Below are 23,426 nucleotides of genomic sequence, written 5' to 3'. Positions count from 1 at the left end.
TTTTTTTCTTTCTAAAGTTTTATTCATTTTTTTAAATGTGTACAAGTATTTTGCCTGCATGCATATAAGTACATCCATGTCACACAGTGACTACAGAGGCCAGACGAGGGTATCGGATTGCCTGAAACTGGAGTTATGGACAGTTGCTATCCGCTCCATGGGTGCCAGGAACTGAACTCTCTGTCCTCTGCAAGAGCAGCAGGTGCTCTTAACCTCTGAACCACCTCTCTGACCCCAGCCCTGATAATTTTAAGAAATCCTTTGTTGAACTAATTAGAATAACGGACTTAAAACAACTAGCTGTTCTTACCTCTGTCCCTTCCTTCGCAGTCCCTCCTAAACAGGATTGATGTCTTCTAGGTCATGGCCGATGATGCTGATGGACCGTCAAATAGCCACATCCACTACTCGATTATAGAAGGCAATCAAGGAAGTCCGTTTACGATTGACCCTGTCAGGGGAGAAGTGAAAGTGACAAAACCTCTAGACAGGGAAATGGTAAGTTCAAACAGGTGATGTAAATTGTTTACACAGCACCGAAGTAATAAAATGCCATATGTTCCTATCTGGTTGGTGTCATATGAAATCCCTAAAGGTGGAATCCTCCCCTTCTTAGGAATTAACAAGCCAAGATACAAATACTTGAAAAGCAATTAAAGTTTTATTTCTTCAGTTTTTTTTTTTTTTTCCTGGCCTATTATTTTTAAGGTTTTTCTAAGAGTTTGGAAAGCCTGACTATTAGATATAGAACTGCCATTGTATTGAACAGAGTAAAATTCAGATTTTTTTTTTTTTAAGCAGGGTCTGACTATAGTTCAGGCTGGCTCAAACTCAGTCCTCTAGCTTCTGCCTTCTGAGTGCTGGGATTGCAGGTGTGTACCTGAGCTAATGTGCTTTCACAAGGCTGTTTTGAGGGAAGCATCATGCAGGACTAATGTCCTGTAGAACCTCAGTTTGGGATTTAACTTTCTGGCTTCTTCTACCACTCACTCTAAAGAGAGTGTGACAGGGAACTTCCCTGATAGCAAAGCTCCCCTACTCAACGATTTCTTTTGCAAGAGACCACAAATATTTTGAGAGATTTAGATGGCTAAGTATAATCCAAGTGTGAAATTGAGGGGGACTGTGACATGGCATGTCCTGAGTTATTGGGATTGAGTCAAGCACACAGGGGTAAGTAGCAGCTCCTGTCTCTACTTCTGACTCAGCAAGATTTGAGCCCTTGGGAGGATAACACCTGTTACTACCAAAGTAAGGGCCTAAGGGCCTTTGAGGTAGGTCAGCAATTTCTCCCAGCTTTTGTATTACTTACCTTCTTATTTCTGTTAATACAATGGTAAGTTTTTAAAGATGAAGCACTTTAATAAGACCCTGCTGTAAGACATTTGGGAATCTGTTTCTTATTGGTTAATTTTCCTGTGGAGAAAATAATATACTCAGTGGTAGGTTAGGGAATTACCTAGATATATGCTCAGCAAAGGATGCCAGTGATTCCTGATTGGTTGACCCTGTGAAAACAAATGGGCATTCTTTCTTTTCCCTAAAAAAGATTTCAGGTTATACGCTCACAGTGCAAGCTTCAGATAATGGCAATCCACCCAGAGTCAACACGACCACAGTGAATATTGACGTGTCTGATGTCAATGACAATGCTCCCGTCTTCTCCAAGGGCAACTACAGTGTCATCATCCAAGTAAGCATCTGCCGGGTTTGTGGCCTCTGGAAGTCAGTGGTCCCAGTTCCTAATTTGAATATCTTTCCCAAAACTATGTTTTAGAAAAACTGGAAAAGATGAGTTTACCAGTCCCTATCTAGGATAAAAGGAGCATCCAAGATGCAGCTAAGCTCTTGTCGCTTCTTTTTGTGTTTTGATTTTTAAGATAGTCTCAAGAGTCCTTAGTAAAAGCTTTTCATAATAATCCTATCTTTGGCTACTGTTGATTTTCCTCCGTATTTATCCAACCCTCCCATCTCTCCTATCTTCCTCTCCCTTCTCTTCTCTGCCAACCCTCAGGTCTCCTACTCAACTCTCTTCACCTCACCCCTGCATGAGCCCATCCCATTCCCTCCCTCCACCTTCCTTCCCTCTTCCTTTGAGATGCATCAGCAATAAAGTTTTTATTGTTTTATCATCTGCATATTTTATAAAAGTCATACATACAGATTTTGGTTGTGTTGAGGTTTTTGTTGTTTCGTGACTTTGTGCAGGAAAACAAGCCAGTGGGTTTCAGTGTCCTACAGCTAGCTGTGACAGACAAGGACTCTTCTCACAACGGTCCCCCCTTCTTCTTTACTATTGTGAATGGCAATGATGACAAAGCATTTGAAGTGAACCAGCATGGAGTCCTCCTGACGGCAGCTGTCATAAAGAGGAAAGTGAAGGACCATTACCTCCTGCATATTAAGGTAGTGAAGTCCTTCATGTTTTCACTGTGGAGTCATCACAGTCTTTGTATATTTGAGCAGCTTACTTATATTTTATGGAGAACCAAAAATGAATATAATTTGTTTTTACGACACTTCCATTCTATCTCAGTAGCCTTTGGCTACTCGCTCGTAGATAGAGATGTAGCTTATTGTGAGTAGGAGTAGGTGACAAAGTTGTCCTCTCTCTTGTCAGGCTTCTTGTCAAGAAATGAGTATCAAGCCGTTACATTTGCATAACTTAAATAAATTTATTTTTATTAGAACATTGTAGCAGTGACAGCGGTTTCTTCTATTCTTGTAGGTGGCGGATAATGGAAAACCCCAGCTGTCATCTTTGACACACGTTGACATCAGGGTCATTGAGGAGAGCATCCATCCTCCTGCCATTTTGCCACTGGAGATTTTCATTACTGCTTTTGGAGAGGAATATTCGGGTGGGGTCATTGGAAAGATCCATGCAACAGACCAAGATGTGTATGACACGTTGACCTACAGTCTGGATCCCCACACGGACAGCCTGTTCTCTGTTTCCAGCACAGGGGGCAAGCTGATTGCACACAAAAAGCTGGATATAGGCCAGTACCTTCTTAATGTCAGTGTAACAGATGGGAAGTTTACAACAGTGGCTGACATCACAGTTCACATCCAACAAGTGACGCAGGAGATGCTGAACCACACCATTGCTATCCGCTTTGCCAATCTCACTCCGGAAGAATTCGTTGGTGACTATTGGCGAAACTTCCAGCGAGCTCTACGGAACATCCTGGGTGTCAGGAAAAACGACATACAGATTGTCAGTTTGCAGCCCGCAGAACCTCATTCGCATCTAGATGTCTTACTCTTTGTAGAGAAATCAGGTACTGCCCAGGTTTCAACAAAGCAACTTCTGCTCAAGATTAATTCTTCTGTGACTGATATTGAGGAAATCATTGGTGTGAGGATATTGGATGTGTTCCAGAAGCTCTGTGCAGGACTGAATTGCCCCTGGAAATTCTGTGATGAGAAGATATCTATGGATGAAAATGTTATGTCAACACACAGCACAGCCAGACTGAGTTTTGTGACTCCCCGCCACCACAGGACAGCTGTGTGTCTCTGCAAAGGTAGTAACACATAATTATATAGAAATGAGTGGTAAAGAATACATCCTGGCCAGGCCTCATGGTGCAGTCCTGTGAGCACATCTACTTGGGAGGATTCTAAGTTCAAAGTTAGCCTGGACTACAGAGTGAGTTAAGTCTAACCTGGGCAACATAGTGATGTCCTATCTTAAAATTAAGTAGCTTAGGGGACTGGAGAAATGGCTCAGCAGTTGTTACGAGCACTTACTTGCAGAGGACCCAGCTTTGGTTCTCAGCACCCACATGGCCGCTAACAACCATCTACAACTCTGTCTTCTGACCTCTGCGGGCATTGTGTGACACGGGTACACCTACATACATGTAGGCAATACACATACACATAAAATAAAAATAATAAAATATGATGTAGCTTAGTGGTAAAGTGCTTGTCTAGCATGCATGCGGCTCTAGGTTCAATCCCCCAGTACTACAGAAAGCAAACAAAAACCCAGTAATGACCATTTTCTTGAATTTCCTGTTTTCTCTCCCTTTTCTAAAATAAAGATGGGAAGTGCCCACCTGTCCATCAGGGGTGTGAAGAAAATCCTTGCCCTGCAGGATCTGAATGTGTTGCTGACCCAAGAGAGAAGTACACCTGTGTGTGTCCCGGGGGCGGGTTTGGTCAGTGCCCAGGTGAGACCTTAGGTGTAATTTATTTCATATAATCACTTTTAGTTTTTTGAATATTTTTTCTTTCATTAGAGTAAAAAATGCGGTACAGAGTATTTATTATAACAAACTGAAAATAGAGATTAATCAAGACAGAAGTAACTTTCCTGCGTTCAGTCGAGCGTTTCCCTCTGTTCTTTGTATGTACTCCAGAGCTTTATATTCCTTTTCCTCTCTAATCCTTTCTTGCAAAGTACCTCACACAGTCCTCAACTTCTTGTGTATATAAGGACGGGTTCCCAGCCAGCGCATGCAGACCATTTTAATAGCGGAACCAGAATTTAGTCAACGTCTCCTTATATATAAAGATTCCGATTGTAATGTGTCTTTTCTATTAAAAAAAATGCTGTCTGTCTTTACATGTTGCTGCCTTTTTCCTTCTGTTTCACTCCATTCTAAAACTGGGATCTGAGCTAAGCACATTTAAATACCTTAGACATAACATTCTGTTAGTTTCCAAAAAGGTTGAACCAATTCTCACTTCTTCCAGGCACCTGTGAGGGTCTCATTTCTCATTCTCCTATCAGTACTGGAAGTTTTTGATTAAAAACATACCCTTCACCTAATGGGCTTGGCACAGTACTTCCTGATTTTAGTCTTTGCCTCTCTGGCTACTTATAGTAGCTGCCCCTTTATTAGTAATTGCACTTACCATTTCCTATTGTGTGATTTGCCTGTTAGGTTATGTTTATCAATGTGTAGAAGTCTTTGTGTATTATGTACTATATGTTAACATACTTTTTATTGCAATTTACCCTCTCTTGTTATTGGTCTTTTATTTTGTTAAATGTGTCTTTTGTCACTTTGAAATGTAATTTTTATCTAGTCAGTTCTGCGAACATGATTTTCATCTCTGGAGTTTGTCATCACTTTCATCTTCTTTGAGGAATAGGGATTGTTTTATGTTTTGCTTGACAGGCTTTGCCAAATCACCTTGAGGCTATATAACTATTTTCTGAAATTGTCTTCTAATAATTCACACTGAACATTTTTATATTTAGGTCTGTCATTATTTTAGAATTTATTTCTCTGTGGTACAGTAGTCTCGTTTATTCTCTTCCAAGTGGAGAGCCAGTTCTGTGCTGTTTGTTAAAGCAAATAGACATTTCCATTTTCCCATGGAATTTTATAATGTTATCTTAAATCAAAAAAGAAAAAAATTAGAGCTGGAGAGATGGCTCAGTGGTTAAGAGTACTGGCTGCTCTTATAGAAGACCCAAGTTTGGTTCCCAGCACCCACATGGCAGCTATCTTCTGTAACTCAAGTTTCAGGGGGATCCAACTCCGTTTTCTGGCCTTTGTAGACATTGCATGACATGGACACATTTACATACATGCAGGAAAAAACTCATACACATAAAATAAAAATAAGTAATTTTTGAGAATCAGTCTCTGAGAAAGATCATCCTCTTAAAAATAAGCTAAGTTTGGTTCTGACATGTTTTCCTCTGTGTTTGCAGGGAGTTCATCCATAACCTTTACTGGAAACAGCTTTGTGAAATATCGTCTAACGGAGAATGAGAACAAATTAGAGATGAGATTGACCATGAGACTGAGAACCTATTCTCCCCATGCAGTTGTGATGTATGCTCGAGGGACCGACTATAGTATCCTGGAGGTGTGTGTTCCTACATCCTACCTCAGATTGTGCTAGGCTCTGTCAGTATGAGTTCTTTTGTGTTCTGATTGCCTACTTGGAAAAAAAAAAAAGCAAGATGAGTTTGTTCCATGACTCAAAGAATTCATGACCTGTAGAGCTTTTATACTTCGTGGGTTGATAAGTTTGTTTGCTCTGCAAGTACTGCAAGTAGCATAGAGATTTACATCTTTTTTTTTTTTTGTCTTTTGGTCTTTTTGAGACAGGGTCACCCTGTAGCCCCAGCTGACCTGGAACTCACTGTGTAGACCAGACTGGCCTTGAACTCACAGAGAGCCACCTGCCTCTGCCTCCCAAGTGCTGGGATTAAAGGGATGTGCCACCACACCCGGCTACATCTTTTTTTTTTTAAACACAAACATCTTTAGACATATGACAGCATTCGTGTTCTAGATACTAAATTTTATTAATGCTATAGTGACTTTATGCAGAGATCCTACGCATTTTTGAAGTGATAAGAGTCATGTCCACCTTTTATTTAACATTATTGAGTTTTAACTGTTGATATTGCTTCATGTTTTGTTTTTGTGTGCTGTGTGTGTTCAACTAACAGTTATTATCACTTCTATGATGCTTTTTGAATTCTACTTGGCACTTGATAGGCCCCCCAGTCTACTTTTATTACTTATTTAATAGACAAACGAGTACATGTTCTTCAGTACGTAAATGTAATGCCTTATTTTTTTCTACCTTCATTCACTAAACATGCATTTTCTATAGAGTTTTGGACAGACTGAAATTGAAGGTTCTACCAGATTAATGTGAACAGTAATTATTTTGTAGATTCATAATGGAAGACTGCAGTACAAATTTGACTGTGGAAGTGGCCCTGGAATTGTCTCTGTTCAGAGTATTCAAGTCAATGATGGACAGTGGCATGCAGTGTCTCTAGAAGTGGATGGGAATTATGCTAAATTGGTTCTCGATCAAGTCCACACTGCATCAGGCACAGCACCAGGGACTCTGAAAACCCTGAACCTGGATAACTATGTGTTTTTTGGTGGTCACATCCGCCAGCAAGGAACAAGGCATGGACGAAGCCCCCAGGTTGCCAACGGGTTCAGGGGCTGTATGGACTCCATCTATTTGAATGGGCAGGAGCTGCCTTTAAATAGTAAACCAAGAGCCTATGCGCACATCGAAGAATGGGTAGATGTGTCTCCTGGGTGCTTACTAACAGCCACAGAAGACTGTTCCAGTAACCCTTGTCAGAATGGAGGTGTTTGCAATCCCTCACCCACTGGAGGTAGGCTTTACAATACTACAGTCTTTCAGATGTTGTATATACTTAAGGAGAAGTCTCCCACATAACTTTGGTTTTTCCACTTTTGTTCAATAGTATCATCAGCTCTTGTATTCATCACAAATAGTGTAGTCAGAATTAAGTAGCCAGAATTGTAAGGGAGTGGAATGGAGCTTAGTGCTCTTTCCAGTATCTAGGGCTGAGCAGCAGTTTCTCTGGCTGCTGAGTCTCTACAGCTGCATCCCACCTGCTTGAGCAGGATGCCCCAGCCACTACCAATAACTACAGCTAACAATCAGATCTTCTGAGTCCATAGACGTTGACTGGGTAGAATTCAGTTAATATTTCTTCTAACCTTATCTGATAGCTTGGCACAGAGTATCTCCTGTAGTCTTGTTAGCAGTGAGAAATGAGCATGGTTCTCAAAATGCTTTGAGCCCCTCCTGAACTATTTACATACTCATGTGTTTAGACACCCTGGTATGGTTAGTACTTGGGCTTCTATATCATGAACTGTTGGACCGCTTTTAAGTACTAGAGTTTGGTGTGATTAATAGATCAATACTAAAGACTAGTTGGTTTTTTAAAAAATATTTTAATTATTATTTTTTATTTTATGTGTATGCATGTATTGCCTGCATGTAGGTAAGTGCACCCGTGTCATGCAGTGCCCACAGAGGACAGAAGAGGCTGTCAGATCCCCTAGAACTGGAGTTATCGACAGTTGTTAGCTGCCATGTGGATGCTGGCATTCAAACCCCGGTCTTCTGCAAGAACAGCCAAGTGTTCTTAACTGCTGAGCCATCTCTCCAGTCCTGAGTGGTTATTTTTTTTAAGATTTTTTTTTTTTTTTTTCATTTTGAAGCAGGGTCTCCTTGTAGCCCCAGCTGTCCTGGAACCCACTATGTAGACCAGGCTGGCGTTGAATTCACAGAGACCCACCTGCCTCTGCCTCCCAAGTGCTGGGACTACAGGCATGTGCCACCACGCCGGCTTTTTTTTTTTTTTTAAGATTTTAAAAAACTTTTTGTTTTATGTGTATGAGATCTTTATCTGCATGTATGTAAGTGTACTACATGTTTAAGTGTCACTGGTACCCACAGAGACCAGAAGAGGATGTTAGTTCTTCTGAAACTGGAGTTGAAGGTGGTTGTGAGCTCTTATGTGGGTACAAGGAACAGAACCTAGGTCCTCTGCAAGGGCAGCAAGCATTCTTACCCACTATCACTCCAGCTCCAAAAGACAGTATTTTATTTACGTTTCAAAGATTTAGTTTTCTACTGTTTTTCTTAGACAAAATTTGTATGTACTCTAAAGCTGATAAACTAGAACAGATTAGCTCCATAACAGCACTCGGAAAGTCTTAGTGCCATAACACAACACGGCTTACACTGTATTCGTACTAATTAGCTGTCCAGATAAGGGCAGCAAGGAGACAGTCCTCATTGTATGAGGCAGAGAGGGATATTTTCTTGAAATGGCATATCGTGTTCACCACAGCAAAAGATAAAGGTGTTTGATAACTACTCACTGGTCACTCAGACCTAACCCAAAGTGCCACATCCCTCAAAAATCCTAGGGCCATGACCAACTTTATAGGGGGCAAAGATGTCCTTCCAGACTCACTAAAGGCAGATCATTGGAAATAGCTTACCACACAGGTTTCACAGTTTACACTCTGAAGAGACTTTCTCTCTGCCCTTTTGAACAAATTTGATGGTTTTTTTAATGTAGCGTTTGAATGGTAGCTTATGGTCTTTAAAGTGCCTTTGTTGTTCATTATTATCTCATTTAATCCTTAAATGCTTGTGGGTGGCAAATATGTTGATGAGAGGGGTGTGTGTGTGTGTGTGTGTGTGTGTGTATGTGTGTGTGTGTGTATGTGTAGTTATCATCAAAACTATTTTTTTTCCTGCTTTAAGCATTTGACCCACTAGTCTTACATAAATTGTGATTAACCAAAGCTGATCACAAGTATTTTCTTTACTTCTTTGTGTTTTTTCTATGGGGTGAACATACCTAATTGAACATCTAAAATGCTTCAAAAATACAGAACTTTTGGAGTGCCAGCATGATGTGCAGATTTCCAGGTTTTAGAGTACTTAGGGTATCAGATTCCCAGTTTAGAGATGCCTTACCAGTAAAATATATGAAAATACTCCAAAATCTGAAAAATTCCACAATCTAAATTATTTCTGCTTCCAGCATTTTGGATAAGGGACAGTCTGTCTGTACCATAGTAGAAGGCTTGACCACATAGACAGCTCTTCACCCAGAGAGAAAAGGAATTTTTCCAGCTTTTATAGATCTTAGGGAACAACATTTCACTTGAATAAAATGTTTCCTGAGTCATTGAGTGACTGGACTCTTGTTTATTTCTTATACATAGGTTATTACTGCAAGTGCAGTGCTTTGTATGCGGGAACATACTGTGAGGTGAGCGTCAACCCGTGCGCCTCCAACCCCTGCCTGTACGGTGGAACATGCCTGGTAGACAATGGAGCTTTTGTGTGCCAGTGCAGGGGATTGTATACTGGTCAGAGGTATGCTTACTTTTCTTGACTTACATTGTGAATTATCAAGTGAAGTGTTTTATGACATGGAATTCTGCATGGAACAGGTCACTGTATTCCCTTGTTAATGCTTTCTGTGTCCCTGTATTTTCAGTGGACTCATGAGGGGTTTACATGTTTGTTTGTTTTTCCCTTATTCTTTAGATGCCAGCTTAGTCCGTACTGCAAAGATGAACCATGTAAAAATGGTGGAACATGTTTTGATAGTTTGGATGGTGCTGTTTGCCAGTGTGACTCAGGCTTTAGGGGAGAAAGGTAATTGGTTTTTTTCAAGATTTGTATCTGTCTTTCTGTAGTGTCCTGACCATTAACATAACTTAATTAACTTAGACTGTGTCACTACAGAAGCAATGGTTCTCATTGCCTTTTTATGACTTACCTTTTAGTCTCTAAGATAAATGAAAATAATCGAACAGATTAATATAAAGCTTGAAAGCCCTGTTTCTGTTCTTTAGAGCTAACATTTATAGACAAAGAATGTGTTTTCTTTTTTAAATTTTTATTTTTTTTTATGTATGCAAGTGTTTTGCCTACATGTACGTAAGTGCACCTATGTGTGCAATGCTTGCAGAGGCCAGAAGAGGGGATGGGATCCCCCGGAACTAGAGTTACAAATCATTGTCAGCAACCATGTGGGTGCTGGGAACTGACCCCAGGTCATCTGGATGAGCAACCAGTGTTCTTAACTGTTGAGCCAACTCTCCAGCCTCTTACTGTGCTTTCTAAAGCATGTGTTGGTCGTATTGTATCCATCCATTGTTGAGACTGGTGATGATAATGTTTTCTCACAGTGTGCTATAACTAACATTTCTATGGCATCTCGAAACCTTTATCTTTTGTAATCCTTAGTATAAGCTTATTTTCCACATGATAAAAATGACTCATTTATATATGTCTTGAAAAATAATGCATGTATATATCATTTTAAAAAGCAAAGAGATTTTAATTTTTCATACCATTTTATATTGAACAATTAACTTGTCAGTTGAATTTTTTTTAAAGTTACTTGGTATATGTTATCTGTAAGCACCTTGCGTGGAGTGCTTGGGTCAGTCTCACTCAGTCTTAATAGGCAGCTGGTATGATCTGTTCACAGTTACTCTGTATCCTTTTGTGCTTGTGGTCTTTATAACCCTGTATTCTGCCATTGGTTATGAGGCCCTACTTCAGAAGTTGACCTTCCTAATTCTAATCACTGAACAACACCCTTAACCATTCTTGACAAAAATATATCAATATTCAGAGTTTTCATTCTTTTGTTTGTGATATACAAGTGGGTAAGTTTTGTTTGAGGAAAGAGTTTTAGAAGTGATGGGTAGGTACGCACAGCCATGCCACATGCCCCTGTTTAGAAAGATGGAGGTCTGTTCTGTGAGGATGGTGTCTGGAAGATGTTTCTACATGAAATAGCATTTTTAAATGGAGGTGTGAGTTTTCTACCCTGTCACATTTTATAGAACTGTCGTAGTCCCAAATAAGAACATTTTCATAGAAATCATCTAGCCCATGAGGAGGGTTAACAGCAAACTGTTTATTAAAATTCACCTTCCCAGTTTCTGAGTGATAGCTTGTCTGTCAGACCTAGAAACAACTCGTGTTAAGCTTGCAACAAAGATTTAGAAATCTGTTAAATTCTAGAAGACTACAGCTAGATATTAGGTTTATATGGTTGCCTCTCACAAAATATACATTCAGAGCCCATGGGCAAGTAGTTAATTATACCATACAGGGCTCTTTGGTTCTAGTGTCTGTTTTTGATGTTTTCTGGTAGTGCATGTTTGGCTTTGTTTTGGCTTCTTATGAAGGAGAGATGTTTAGACTTTATTCTGAAGGATTATAGCTCAGGCATAGTCTGACATCTACTGCATAGGTCTCTCATTCTTCACCTTCTTGGCAGGTGTCAGAGCGACATTGATGAATGTGCTGGAAACCCCTGTCGGAACGGGGCCCTTTGTGAGAACACACATGGCTCCTATCACTGTAACTGCAGCCAGGAGTACAGAGGGAAGCACTGTGAGGACGCTGCTCCCAACCAGTATGTGTCCACTCCCTGGAACATTGGACTGGCTGAAGGAATAGGAATTGTTGTGTTTATAGCAGGGATATTTTTACTGGTGGTAGTGTTTGTCCTCTGCCGCAAGATGATCAGTCGGAAGAAGAAACACCAGGCTGAACCTGAAGACAAGCGCTTGGGGCCAAGCACGGCCTTCTTGCAAAGACCTTACTTTGATTCAAAGCTGAACAAGAACATTTACTCTGACATACCACCCCAGGTGCCTGTCCGCCCTATTTCCTACACTCCAAGCATTCCAAGTGACTCTAGAAACAATCTTGACCGAAACTCCTTTGAAGGATCTGCTATTCCAGAGCACCCAGAATTCAGTACCTTTAACCCCGAGTCTATGCATGGACACAGGAAAGCAGTGGCTGTGTGCAGTGTAGCCCCAAACTTGCCTCCACCACCGCCTTCCAATTCCCCTTCTGACAGCGACTCCATACAGAAGCCGAGCTGGGACTTTGACTATGATGGTAAGGATATCACTGGCACACTGTGAGGTTCTAGGCTCTGCCATAGTCATCTGTGGAGCTGAAGACGGTGCATCAAAGTCTGAAATGTTTCTGAATTGAAAATCTCATTTGAAAGTCCCAGTCGCTGGCTGAGGGATTGGGAGTTTGTTACTATTTTTAATAAAGTAGTTGAACCTAATGTTATATTCTGGGAAAGATTGATTTATCTTTTTAACTGACAGATATGCTCAGCTATAATTTGGGAACTTTTATTATAACAAGAAATAATTGGGGGGAGAATTTCTATGCTATTTGCTTTTTAAGTACGGCCAGAAGAGGTAGCGGTGTTTGAGCAGTATGTATATTAGTGGCCCAGCATGCGTTTGATACTTTAGAAAAAAGGTATACGTACCATTTTAAGACAAATTTTAATTTAATGCTCGTTATTCTTTCTTTATGGAGAAACTCTATTTTGTGAATCTCTTGAGAATATTTGTAGGCCTTTCTGCTGTTTTGTTTTTAAGATGTTTCCCTTGCTCTCTTTTCCGTTCAGTGGTTTATGTACTAGACAGACCTCAGGTATTGCCTTGTAAAACATAGCCGTGCACAGAAAGGAGCCATGCTCCACGTGGAACTAATGGTCTGTCTGCCATCTCTTTTCCTTTTAGCTAAAGTGGTGGATCTTGAGCCTTGTCTTTCCAAGAAGCCCCTGGAGGAAAAGCCCTCCCAGCCGTACAGTGCCCGGGAGAGCCTGTCCGAGGTGCAATCCCTGAGCTCCTTCCAATCTGAGTCCTGTGACGATAATGGTGAGTGTTGGGTGCTTGTGTCTGCTCGTGTGATGCTGCTGGCATTGTGCTGTTCAGTGGTGTGGACGGGCTTGATCTCCTAATTAGTTCTGAAACTGGCCCATGCTTCCCTTGCTGTAGATACATACAATGCTTGCATGAATATCTGTCTGCTGGGGAGAATATTAACATTTGCTCAGTGGTAGGGCACCTGCCTAGCATGTACAGAGAAGCTTGGGTTCAATCCTTAGCATTGCAAAAACAAAACCTAAAACATAACAGTGTTTGTAATGAAGAGATTATAACTGTAGCAATAGAAAAGATAATTAATTTCTACCTGTTTGACTACTTTTATTTGCTTATTATTTGTTTATTTATTTATTTTACTTAACAGTGTTATAGAAGCTTTGTGATTCCCCTCCCCAAAATCCTTGTAAGAACTTTTCTGACTGTGTAATGCAGACGCACATATGTACGCCCTCTAAGAAAAGACTTGTAATGGTCTGAAATGTTCAATTTCAGTCACACCTTTGGTATTACAAGGTTTTATTTGTCTCTTCCCCAACCCCACTGCTGCCCCAGCTCCCATTTGGATCAGAGCGTACTGACTGAGAGCAGAGTTTAAGAGATGGCTAGTAAGTTTGATTATATTTCTAATGAAGAAAGTTTGGCAGCGGGATCTGTGACACCAGTTGTATTTCTCTGATTTCCCTGGGGTAAATTGCATTGATAGCCTCACCTTGCACACACTACTACAGGAAGTTGTCAGTATTTAATAACATGATAATGTAATTTTCATTGGAAAATTTTGAACTTCAGAATGTGTAAGCTTCATTTTAACTCTTTTCTTGTGTAAAAATATATTTATATATTATGAATATTTTATCATTGGAAAGAAGGAATTTGCTGATAATTATCCATTCCAAAGTAATATAGTCTATGACCATAGTAACACAATTCATAATGCATTGCATCTTTATAGTCTGCATTGTTCACAAAACTTTGGAGAGCCCTTTTCCACATTAGAGATAGCCACGAATATGTACAGTGCATTTAAAATTTCAAGCCTGTTAACACATGATGTTAAAGGGCACTCATGTTAATTTCTGAGTAGCATATATGGATGCATCCTTGCTTGTTAAACCAATAAGAACAAAATGGGATTATTTCTGTCATTACTTTCAGTACCAAAGAGTTCGTATAGCTAGTTTATGTGATATATATCTTGACCCGTAAATGCTTTTCATAAATACATTTCAGAATTTTGTCAGTATTTTCTTGTTCTTTTTGTTGAAACCTTATTCTTAATAATAACTTAGATGCTTTTAATAAGTTATAGTCAAGTTATTTGTGAAAGTTAATTGTCAGGTTATGTCAGCATGGGGCAAGGACATGCACAGGACTGTTTGTATTTGAATCATTACAAAAGTAATCATTATCGGTCATAAAATTAAATTCTGTGACAGGACTCTGGACTTACATTTTATTTATAGTTTTCTAAAGCATTGTAGAAGTTAACCACAAACTTAGTGACTTAATAGAGTACCCGAAATTCTTGTGTAGTTTTGTAGTTTAGAAGTCACCCAGTTGTGTCTCTTCGTATTGACATCAGGGTGTCAGTAAGGCTGCATTCCTCTCTTGGAGCTCTGAGGGAAGAACTTGTTTCCTTATTCCTCCAATTTCTAGAAGTCGCTCAACATTCTAGGGCTTACGGGTTCATTTTTCAAAACGTTACATTTCATTGACCATTTAGTAACTATAGTCAGACTGCCAAGCTTCAACCGCAGCTGGAAAAGTCTTCCTTTTATGTAGACATTTTCTGTTCATTTAGCCCACCCAGCTAGTTCAGAAAATCTCCCCATGTCCCCTTCATTAGATCCTTCATGACACCAGGAAGATCCCCTTTCCCTTGTATTAGACAGTATAGACACTGGATCCCAGGATTAGAATGTACTCATACATACAGGCATATTTATCTTGACATTGGTATTTAAAGTAACCTAACACACAAATGAAAAAATTACCTATCCAGCAAATAGCTGAATAGTTGTGCTTTGCCACTGACATGTCAGCTTACCAGCTGTTGATCCATTTGTAAGAAAGTGAGAAACGTGAAGTAGAGGTACACAACTAATTTTGTATTATGCTAGACATATCTCCTTAGATTTCTTTATTCTAGAATAATACACTAGTTCCTTGTATATGAAATCTTTTATCTCAGAGATGTTGAAATAAGAATTGTCTTTTCCGTGAAAGAATCCACAATTATAATTGTAGAAAATACACAGCTGAAGTTTTTTACTTAACTTCCACTAAAACATGACTGTTTTATTCACTAGATTAGTAATAATAAGTGTATAGATAGCTTGGTTAGAACCATCTCTGAGGCCTCTAACAGGAATAATGCAGAGTTTGTGCATAATTATATGGTGGTATCCAAGCATCCATTACATGTTATAAATTATGAGTGAAATTTCATTAATTTTATTTTATTATGAAATTTTAGTTCATACACTGTTTTATACTAACCAAAGATTTTTCCTAATTGATTCCTTTTGTACCTTTTTACAAGCTTCCATAGTGACTGTAATACACCTTGTCAATGCTGTCGTTGACACGGTGAATAAAGAAGGTATAGTCTAAGTGCTTGCTTTGTGTGTGTGATTAATGGTGACTGTCAGAGTACTGTGTTTTTGCCAGTCTTGCTGTTACTAAAGTAGTTTGGGATTTCAGGAGGTTTGGTAGTTTTAATTTGTGAAGTATATAGTCACAATATAAGTATAGTGAAAAAATATTTGTATATTATATGCTTGTGTTACTTAACCATCCATATAGAACAATACATATGATCCTGAGAGCTTTTTTTGTGTGTTGTAATGCTATGAAGCAATTTGAGTATCTAAAGTTCTTAAAGGAAAACAATCCTCTTCATATAAACACAAATAAAGCCAAACACTACAAAACTTTCATAATCATCTGAAACTGACCCATGATTTTGGTTTTTCTCTGAGTATTATCAAAGAAAGTGCATAGTATATGTTAGAGCATATATTTTGATTTAGTGAAAATCATTACATACGAAGCTTAATCTGTTTAGAATAGTAAATAAGGACATTGACCAGTTCTCTTAACTGATTTCAAATTAAATCAGCCCGTATTAATTCATTGAAGTTAGAGTAAATCCATGTGAGATGTATGGCTAATCTTCCTCCTGTAGAGGACTGCTGAGAGCCGGTAGATGGTTCCCAACACCAAGTTTCTTATTTTGGGTCTGAGAATTTTCAATCTTACCAAGTTCCTGGTTGACTCAGATGGTCCTGATCTAGGGATTACAGCAAAGAACTACCTGAATAGACAAGAGCACACAGACTGGGCTGGGGAGATGTCTCAGTGGGTAAAGTGCTTGTTATGAAGGTGTGAATATGAGTTTGGAGCCTCAGAACCCATATAAAATAGCTGATTGGCTTGCCAGCCCACCTGTAATTCCAGCTTCCAAAGGCAGAGCCCCAGAGCAAGCTGGCTGTAAGATTTGGCCATATGAGTGAACTCTGGGTTTCATTGCAAGACCCTGCCTCAGTGAAAGAGCAATCTAGGAGGATTCCTGATATCAACCATGAGCCCACATATGCATACTACACACACAGAATGAAAATGGAAAAAAAGTACTCAAACATCACTGCTCTAAAACACCAGGGATTCTTCTGTGAGGACATGTTGGCAGGCGGACCCATTTAGGTAGGAAGAGGGAAGGATCCTGCTAGATTTGGTAAGGAGAGGAACAGGGCAGGTGTCAGCACAGTGGTTACAGCTCCTGGGGGACTTGGTTTATTTTCATTAGAAGTACGTTGTTTTTACTTTGTAAATCAAAGAAAGTTATATATATATTGTCTAACCAGTTTTATTTTAAACATGATGACATTCCAATATTTTAAATATTGATAAGAGATTAAAGAGGCAGAGTTTAAACAGTGCCTGCATTGTAATTTGCATTGAATTTTTTATTGCTTATCTAAAGAGTATAAATTGAATTTAAAGTTGAAAACCAGCTGAAGTGTAAAGGGTTTTCAAATGGTGTTAACAAGAGTTGTCAATCCTCATTTATAAAGGAACTTACAATATTATAGTAGACTTAAAAATTCCATATTTCCTAAATACTTTTTAATCATATTTTTGAAAATGTCACAGTCTTTTCGGTGATATTTAAATTTCCAAAGGAGATGCCAATCAACTATTATTTGTTGAGAATTAGTCTATTTGTTTTCAAGGACATTACAGAATATATGGAAACATTATCTTGTTGGGGAAAATGGCCATCTTTATACCACGATAACCACTGTCTTCATAGCACTAACAGTTCACATTTCATCTACATTATCTTGTTTAGTCATCAGAATAATCAGGGATTTTTCACCCTCATTTCAAAGAGAAAACCTGAAGTTCAGCAAAAGCTAAGCATCCTGTGACCCTGAGATTTACATTCCCTTCCTTGGACATAGTTTCAGACTCCTGTGTATAATGACATCTCTAGAAGAGAGCGTGTAATTACAACTTTGGTGGGAGGAGGCCAGTGAATAAATGTAGATCATTAATCCAGCCCTCTAGGGAAAGGTTAACTGTATAAATATAAAGTCATAGTTAAAACGGAGACAGTTTTGGGAAATTGTCAACTTATGGCTATCTATATAAGTTTATCAGTTTTTATGAACTTGTACTTTTGAAGGTTCTGATGTGCTGTAGCATGTGGGAACATAATGTATATTTACATGTTTTTGGATTATCACCTAAGTAACTGATCAATTTATGTTGCATTAGTGCCTGTAGACTTTAATTTTCCTAAGAAAATTCTGTTGGTTTTATACAGAGTCTCTAGTTAATCATCAATCATTGTTTTGGTTTTTGTTTTTTGTTTTGTTTTTTTTTTCCATTTCCACATCCCATTTAGTTTGTGCAACATCAATTTCTCGGTCATTTGTAATCTTTAGAAAGAATGCGGTAAAGACACCATGTCTGGCTGACTGGGCCTTTACAAACACATTGTATTGTCTGTGTGCTTGTCTGTATTGCCGTTTCAGCCATCTATCTGTTTTAATTATCAATGTTTTCTTTTCTTTCCACTTTGCCACCAAAAGAATCTTTGGCTGCTCCTGACCTCAGCAAATCAAGAGGTGACTTATGCATGCCAGCTGTGCATTAATAATCACTAAAGAACACTGGTAAAGACTGGCCCAATGCCGACTTTGCTCACTGGGGTGCTTGGTGCTGCAGTAGCAACTCAGCCCGTAGTTGCACACTGCGTTGTAAGCACGGATTGCCTGACCTTTTCCCAGCTGCCAAACAACATTTAAAATCCTAAGAAGAAAAGAAAAGAGAAAAAAAGAAATACCTACCCTTAAATTGGAGATTGGTTTTCTTAAAAAATAGTAATGCTTTCATAGTGTCCAAAATGATTCTTAGTCCTTTTAATTGTAATAAAAATCGGTTAACTTTAGCCTTTTACAAGCTGTGTTATATATTTCAACTTTTTTTGATTATATTTTGCTTGGTGTAGGGGCATGCTTTGATACATAACCTCTATTAAAATAATTCCTTGTTTTACTTATGGCTAACAGGCAGCACACATCCAAGTGATGTTTGATCTTTCACTCCATAGAGACTTTCATTCTGAAAGAACATAACTTCATAACTAACATCCTAAGATTTTCTTCATGTAGAGCAACGGGTTAGCAGTTACAGAAGGAAAGTTGAAGAGTGATTAGAATTGTTTCTATGAAACAGCATGCATTTTAAATGGTGCACCTGATTCTGTTGAGACTCTATTACCTTGAATGTCAGATATGTACTAAAATGTTCACATTCTAGAGATAGAGTTGCTTAGTCAGGGTGGGGCTCTGCCTTCAAGGCAAAGGGTTTCCAAAGTGATGAGCGTAGAATGAATGCACAAATAATTTTGCATCCTTGTGCCTGATAATACTGAGCTTTTTCCAAGGCATGAAAGCTAGGCAAAAAACATTGAAATTTCTTGTTTTCTTTTCTACCCAGGGTACCACTGGGATACATCAGATTGGATGCCAACTGTTCCTTTGCCAGACATACAAGAGTTCCCCAATTACGAGGTTATTGATGAGCACACACCCCTCTACTCGGCAGATCCAAATGCCATCGACACTGACTATTACCCTGGGGGTTATGACATTGAAAGTGACTTTCCACCACCGCCGGAAGACTTCCCTACACCTGATGAATTACCACCATTGCCTCCAGAATTCAGCGATCAGTTTGAATCTATACACCCACCTAGAGACATGCCTGCTGCAGGTAGCTTGGGGTCTTCATCCAGAAATCGGCAGAGGTTCAACCTGAATCAGTATCTGCCCAATTTCTATCCTGTTGATATGTCTGAACCTCAAAAAAAGGGCACTGGTGAGAATAGTACTTGTAGAGAACCCTTCACCCCTTACCCTCCAGGGTATCAAAGAAACTTCGAAGCCCCCACTATAGAAAACATGCCCATGTCTGTGTATGCCTCCACGGCTTCCTGCTCTGATGTGTCAGCGTGCTGTGAAGTGGAGTCTGAGGTCATGATGAGTGACTATGAGAGCGGAGACGACGGCCACTTTGAAGAGGTCACGATCCCTCCGCTAGATTCCCAGCAACATACGGAAGTGTGACACTCAAACTCCCCCCCAAAGTGCCTGGACTTTATCGAACCTCGAGATGGTGTGAGTGATCCTCCGCATTGCTCTTTGCAGCAGTGCTTATGCGCTTCTTTCCCATGAGCTGCAGTGGGCATGGCTGCACTGAATCACTTGCCTCTTGACATGTTAGCCATTTCCAGTGTCCTAACCTACTGTAATTGGATGGGGTTTTCATTGGCTGTGCATCTTTTTGTATTTACATGTGTCTGTGCTCAAATAAGGAAACAAAACTTGGTCCTTACCATCTTGTTAGCATGAGTCATGTATTTATATAGATTCGATTATTTTAATTTTCCTTTTTGTGTAAATTTTATGTACAGATTTGATTTTTTTCCCCATAGTTTTTACTAGGCTTTCAGGATACGTCGTGCATTTGTTTTCTGCTGAATCTCAGTGGTGTTTGTCTCATTACCTAGCTCCCTGATTCTCTAACGTAACCAGGTTTCACTTTCTGTTCTTTTCCACTGAAGTATGACATTTCATTAACACATTTCAGTCTAGCCATTTATTTGTAGCTGTACATAGAGGGTGAAGAAGAGCTGATACATGCACATGTCTTAAATGGGTTGCTGTATTTTAGGATTATAAACATTTTTCATTATTGGAAAGTGTAAAGGGGACCTTCTGCATACCTGTTTAGAACCAAAACCGCCATGACACAGTTTTTATAGTGTCTGTATATTTGTGATGCAATGGTCTTGTAAAGGTTTTTACTGAAAACTACCATTAGCCAGCCTTTCTTACTGACAATAAATTATTAATAAAATACTTTAGCTTTACTGCCTGTTTTTTCCCCCCTGTATTTATATTCCTGTTGGATTTTAGCCGGTGAACCGAAATGGAGGGTTATAGATGGAAAAAAAAAATCTTTCCAGGGGCCAAAGCAGGCCACGGTTACACATAGCCACTAGGTGGCAGTATACAGCTGTTAAAGCATTTGTTTTATTTTGCCATTGGGATTTTTTTAAAGATAGGCTCTCACTATGTTACCCCTGCTGGCCTCCCAAGCTCCTACCCCAGCTTCCCTAGTACTGAGATTATGGTTGCATACTACCATGTCCAGTTACATTACACTTTTATGTTTTTTTACCTCACAACTTGAAGGAGATTTTTTTTCTTCATACATTTTTAATTGATAAATATTTGTTGGCTATATTTGAAAGAATGTTTTTCATTTTTTGTCAGTGACATACATCAAAGTTTTATGAAGCATTTTTTCTTGCTGTTGTCAAAAACTAATACTTCATATGATTTAATATGAAATCCAAAAGGTATTTTCCATGTGTCTTTATATATTATAGCTCCATCCATTCCAAAGATATTTATGGAATACTCTGTGCCAGTCATTGCGATATGAACTACAAAGAATTGAGCTTTTTCAGAACTTGAGAAAAACATTGGTCTCACTTGAAAGGTGATAAACACCTTTGTCAAATGCTACACTCACACACACACACACACACACACACACAGTTCGAACCATCAGAGAGCTAACATGTATAACAGTGCCCTCTGCCATCACTGCACACAACTCTTTTTCTTCACCATTCTTCCTCTTGAATTTTTAGGTACGTATTGTTTTTTGAGTCACTAAATTTAGAAATTACCTTTGACTCTACTGCTGAGGAAGGCTATGTAACTTAACCCCATTATATCTTGTTTCCCTTCCCTTATTTACAACAGTGTTCGGCTGAATCGATGTATAGAGTTTACATTATTTTGATTTTGCAAGTATTCCCTACTGAACTATGTTGTTTATTTCTATTGACTTTCTTAAATAGTTGCCTTTATTTTAATTTTGCTTTTTTTTAAAACTTGTGGCTAACTCATTCATTCAAAAATATTTATTACAGACAACATACTATTTTATTTGATAGACAAAATTCCCTGCTGTCTGATGGGAAAGAAGAAGAGATTTGTCATTTTAAGAAAGCCTCAATAGCAAGCTGTCATTTGAATGAAATCCTAAAATTGATGAGGGAGATACATACGGCTATCTGGGGAACAAACATCCTAGGCAGAGACGATACAATTTTTATTTGTCAAACATAACTTTAATAAAGCTGGATAAAATAAACTAGAATAGGAAGGAAGTCCTAGCTTCCCTCCCTCCACTTCGGCCCTTTATCACTTATACCTCAGTGGGACACAGAACTTCTTGGAAGAGAAGACCATGGATTCAAGACTATGCCTTTTTACTCCTTAAGATGACGTTCCTGGGGTACTCTGTTCAGATCATCAGTGGGCGGGATTGGAATGGAGGTGTTTCACCTCTTTTTGGCATTTGCCCAAATACAAATAAAATACTTTGCAACTTCACATATATTCACATATAAACTTTTAAAAATCACGCTTTCTTTCTAAACACGTAAATTAGTGGTCTGAAGAGCAGAAATGACAACTTCGAAAGCATTTTCTTTAAGACTTAAGGAATACAATCAACCCACCATTTAAAAATTGCAATTCTACCATTATAATACTATTTTTTAGATTAGAAAAGTGAATAATTTTGATCTATCTATACTTATTCCACCATCCAGAAACCAGTGCCATTTTCTATGTGTACTCCAATTTTACTTTGAGTGTACCACCCAAGGTGGTTTACCAGATTAGCACCTTATCCCCAGCTCTGCATTCTGCTTTGCTCAGGTTAAAGAATGAGATCCTTTTTTGAGGGTCAGCCTAAAGAGCAGCAAGATATTCTTTTAGAACAGACACACCAAAACTTAGTCATTTTCCTGTTGTTACTGTTAAAGCTTTTGCAGCAGTTTCAGCATCGATAGCTTTATATAGTCATTTTTGCTTCTCTTCAGGACAGATTTCTTCCAATTTGCATTACTTGTTTCTAGAGTATTACTCATAACATAACTAGAACTCCGGCAGCACAAGGCTAGGACTTCGATGGGTACTGTGCCTTTGTGATATCTGTGGCAATGCTTTTCCCTGCTCTTTGCAGGACACCATAAGTGCCCAGAGAGCCGGCAGGGAGGCATCTTGCAGTAAAGGTGTACCGGAGAATGAACAAGCCTGTCATCCTTTCTCTTACTGTGAATTTATTTCTGTGAAAAGTAAAATCTATACAGAGTGGGTCATCGTTGTGACATTCGCTTTAATTTTGATCCCATTTTCAGGAACTGGTGTAAAGGTAAGATTAGGGTTTGCCATCCATCGGCCCTCATGGCAGGCTATTCTGCTGGTTTAGGCTGATAGCCCCCTGTTACAGTCTCCACTTCAGCTGCATAGTGTGTCTGCTGAATTCAGGCTGCTGAACCCGAGCTCAGTGAAGGTCACGGACTGCTCTTTCTCTGCAGATGCATTCTGTATACTTTCTGACTGCTCTTTACTAAAGGCATTAGGTTCCATTTCAATTAGTGCACCGACTGAGAGGAGAGTTGTTTGTCAGAATTTAATTTTCTCACCAGCGGTTTACTGCCTCTGCCTCCAAAATAATGAGCCACTTGAAAAGGATGGCAAGTATTTTTGTTCCAAGAAAACCCCAGCCTGGGTGAACACTAGGCACTTAATGCACTTATTGTGCCGTGTGGGCATGTAAGAGGCTGCGTTTCCAAACGATGCTAGACACCGGGAGGAAGAGGTTGTGTGACACATTTGAATGAAAATGTCACCAGCACAAATATATCTTATAAAAAGCTAATAGTAGACATCTATGTAGAAGAGATGAGAAATATGAGCTGTTTTTCTTTTCTTTTTAAAAATATTTTATTTTTATTTTATGTGTACTAGTGTG

General features: G+C 39.1%; 1 protein-coding gene across 7 annotated transcripts in view; it reads left to right on the top strand.

Annotated features, from left to right (window-relative positions):
- The window catches only part of Fat1 (FAT atypical cadherin 1), a 133,035-nt gene extending 112,589 nt beyond the window's left edge, over positions 1–20,446 (top strand). For 3 of the 7 annotated variants that reach the window (XM_017803325.2, XM_029556370.1, XM_029556369.1), the window contains 13 exons: positions 361–498; positions 1,550–1,693; positions 2,209–2,406; positions 2,729–3,530; positions 4,053–4,181; positions 5,678–5,835; positions 6,658–7,120; positions 9,507–9,660; positions 9,835–9,945; positions 11,588–12,219; positions 12,867–13,004; positions 18,113–18,148; positions 19,023–20,446. In XM_017803325.2, coding sequence (XP_017658814.1) covers positions 361–498; positions 1,550–1,693; positions 2,209–2,406; positions 2,729–3,530; positions 4,053–4,181; positions 5,678–5,835; positions 6,658–7,120; positions 9,507–9,660; positions 9,835–9,945; positions 11,588–12,219; positions 12,867–13,004; positions 18,113–18,148; positions 19,023–19,651 — 3,732 coding nt within the window. In that variant the 3' untranslated portion in view covers positions 19,652–20,446. Of the gene's footprint in view, positions 1–360; positions 499–1,549; positions 1,694–2,208; positions 2,407–2,728; positions 3,531–4,052; positions 4,182–5,677; positions 5,836–6,657; positions 7,121–9,506; positions 9,661–9,834; positions 9,946–11,587; positions 12,220–12,866; positions 13,005–13,565; positions 13,619–18,112; positions 18,197–19,022 lie in introns of all 7 variants that reach the window. The other 4 variants (XR_003847118.1, XM_029556371.1, XM_029556372.1 and 1 more) reach the window with 4 other exon arrangements.
- The last annotated feature ends 2,980 nt before the right edge of the window (positions 20,447–23,426 follow it).

Source organism: Nannospalax galili, unplaced genomic scaffold (assembly GCF_000622305.1).
Source record: "Nannospalax galili isolate Female #2095 unplaced genomic scaffold, S.galili_v1.0 scaffold46, whole genome shotgun sequence".
NCBI lineage: Eukaryota > Metazoa > Chordata > Mammalia > Rodentia > Spalacidae > Nannospalax > Nannospalax galili.
This window is presented reverse-complemented; position numbering and strand designations above follow the sequence as displayed.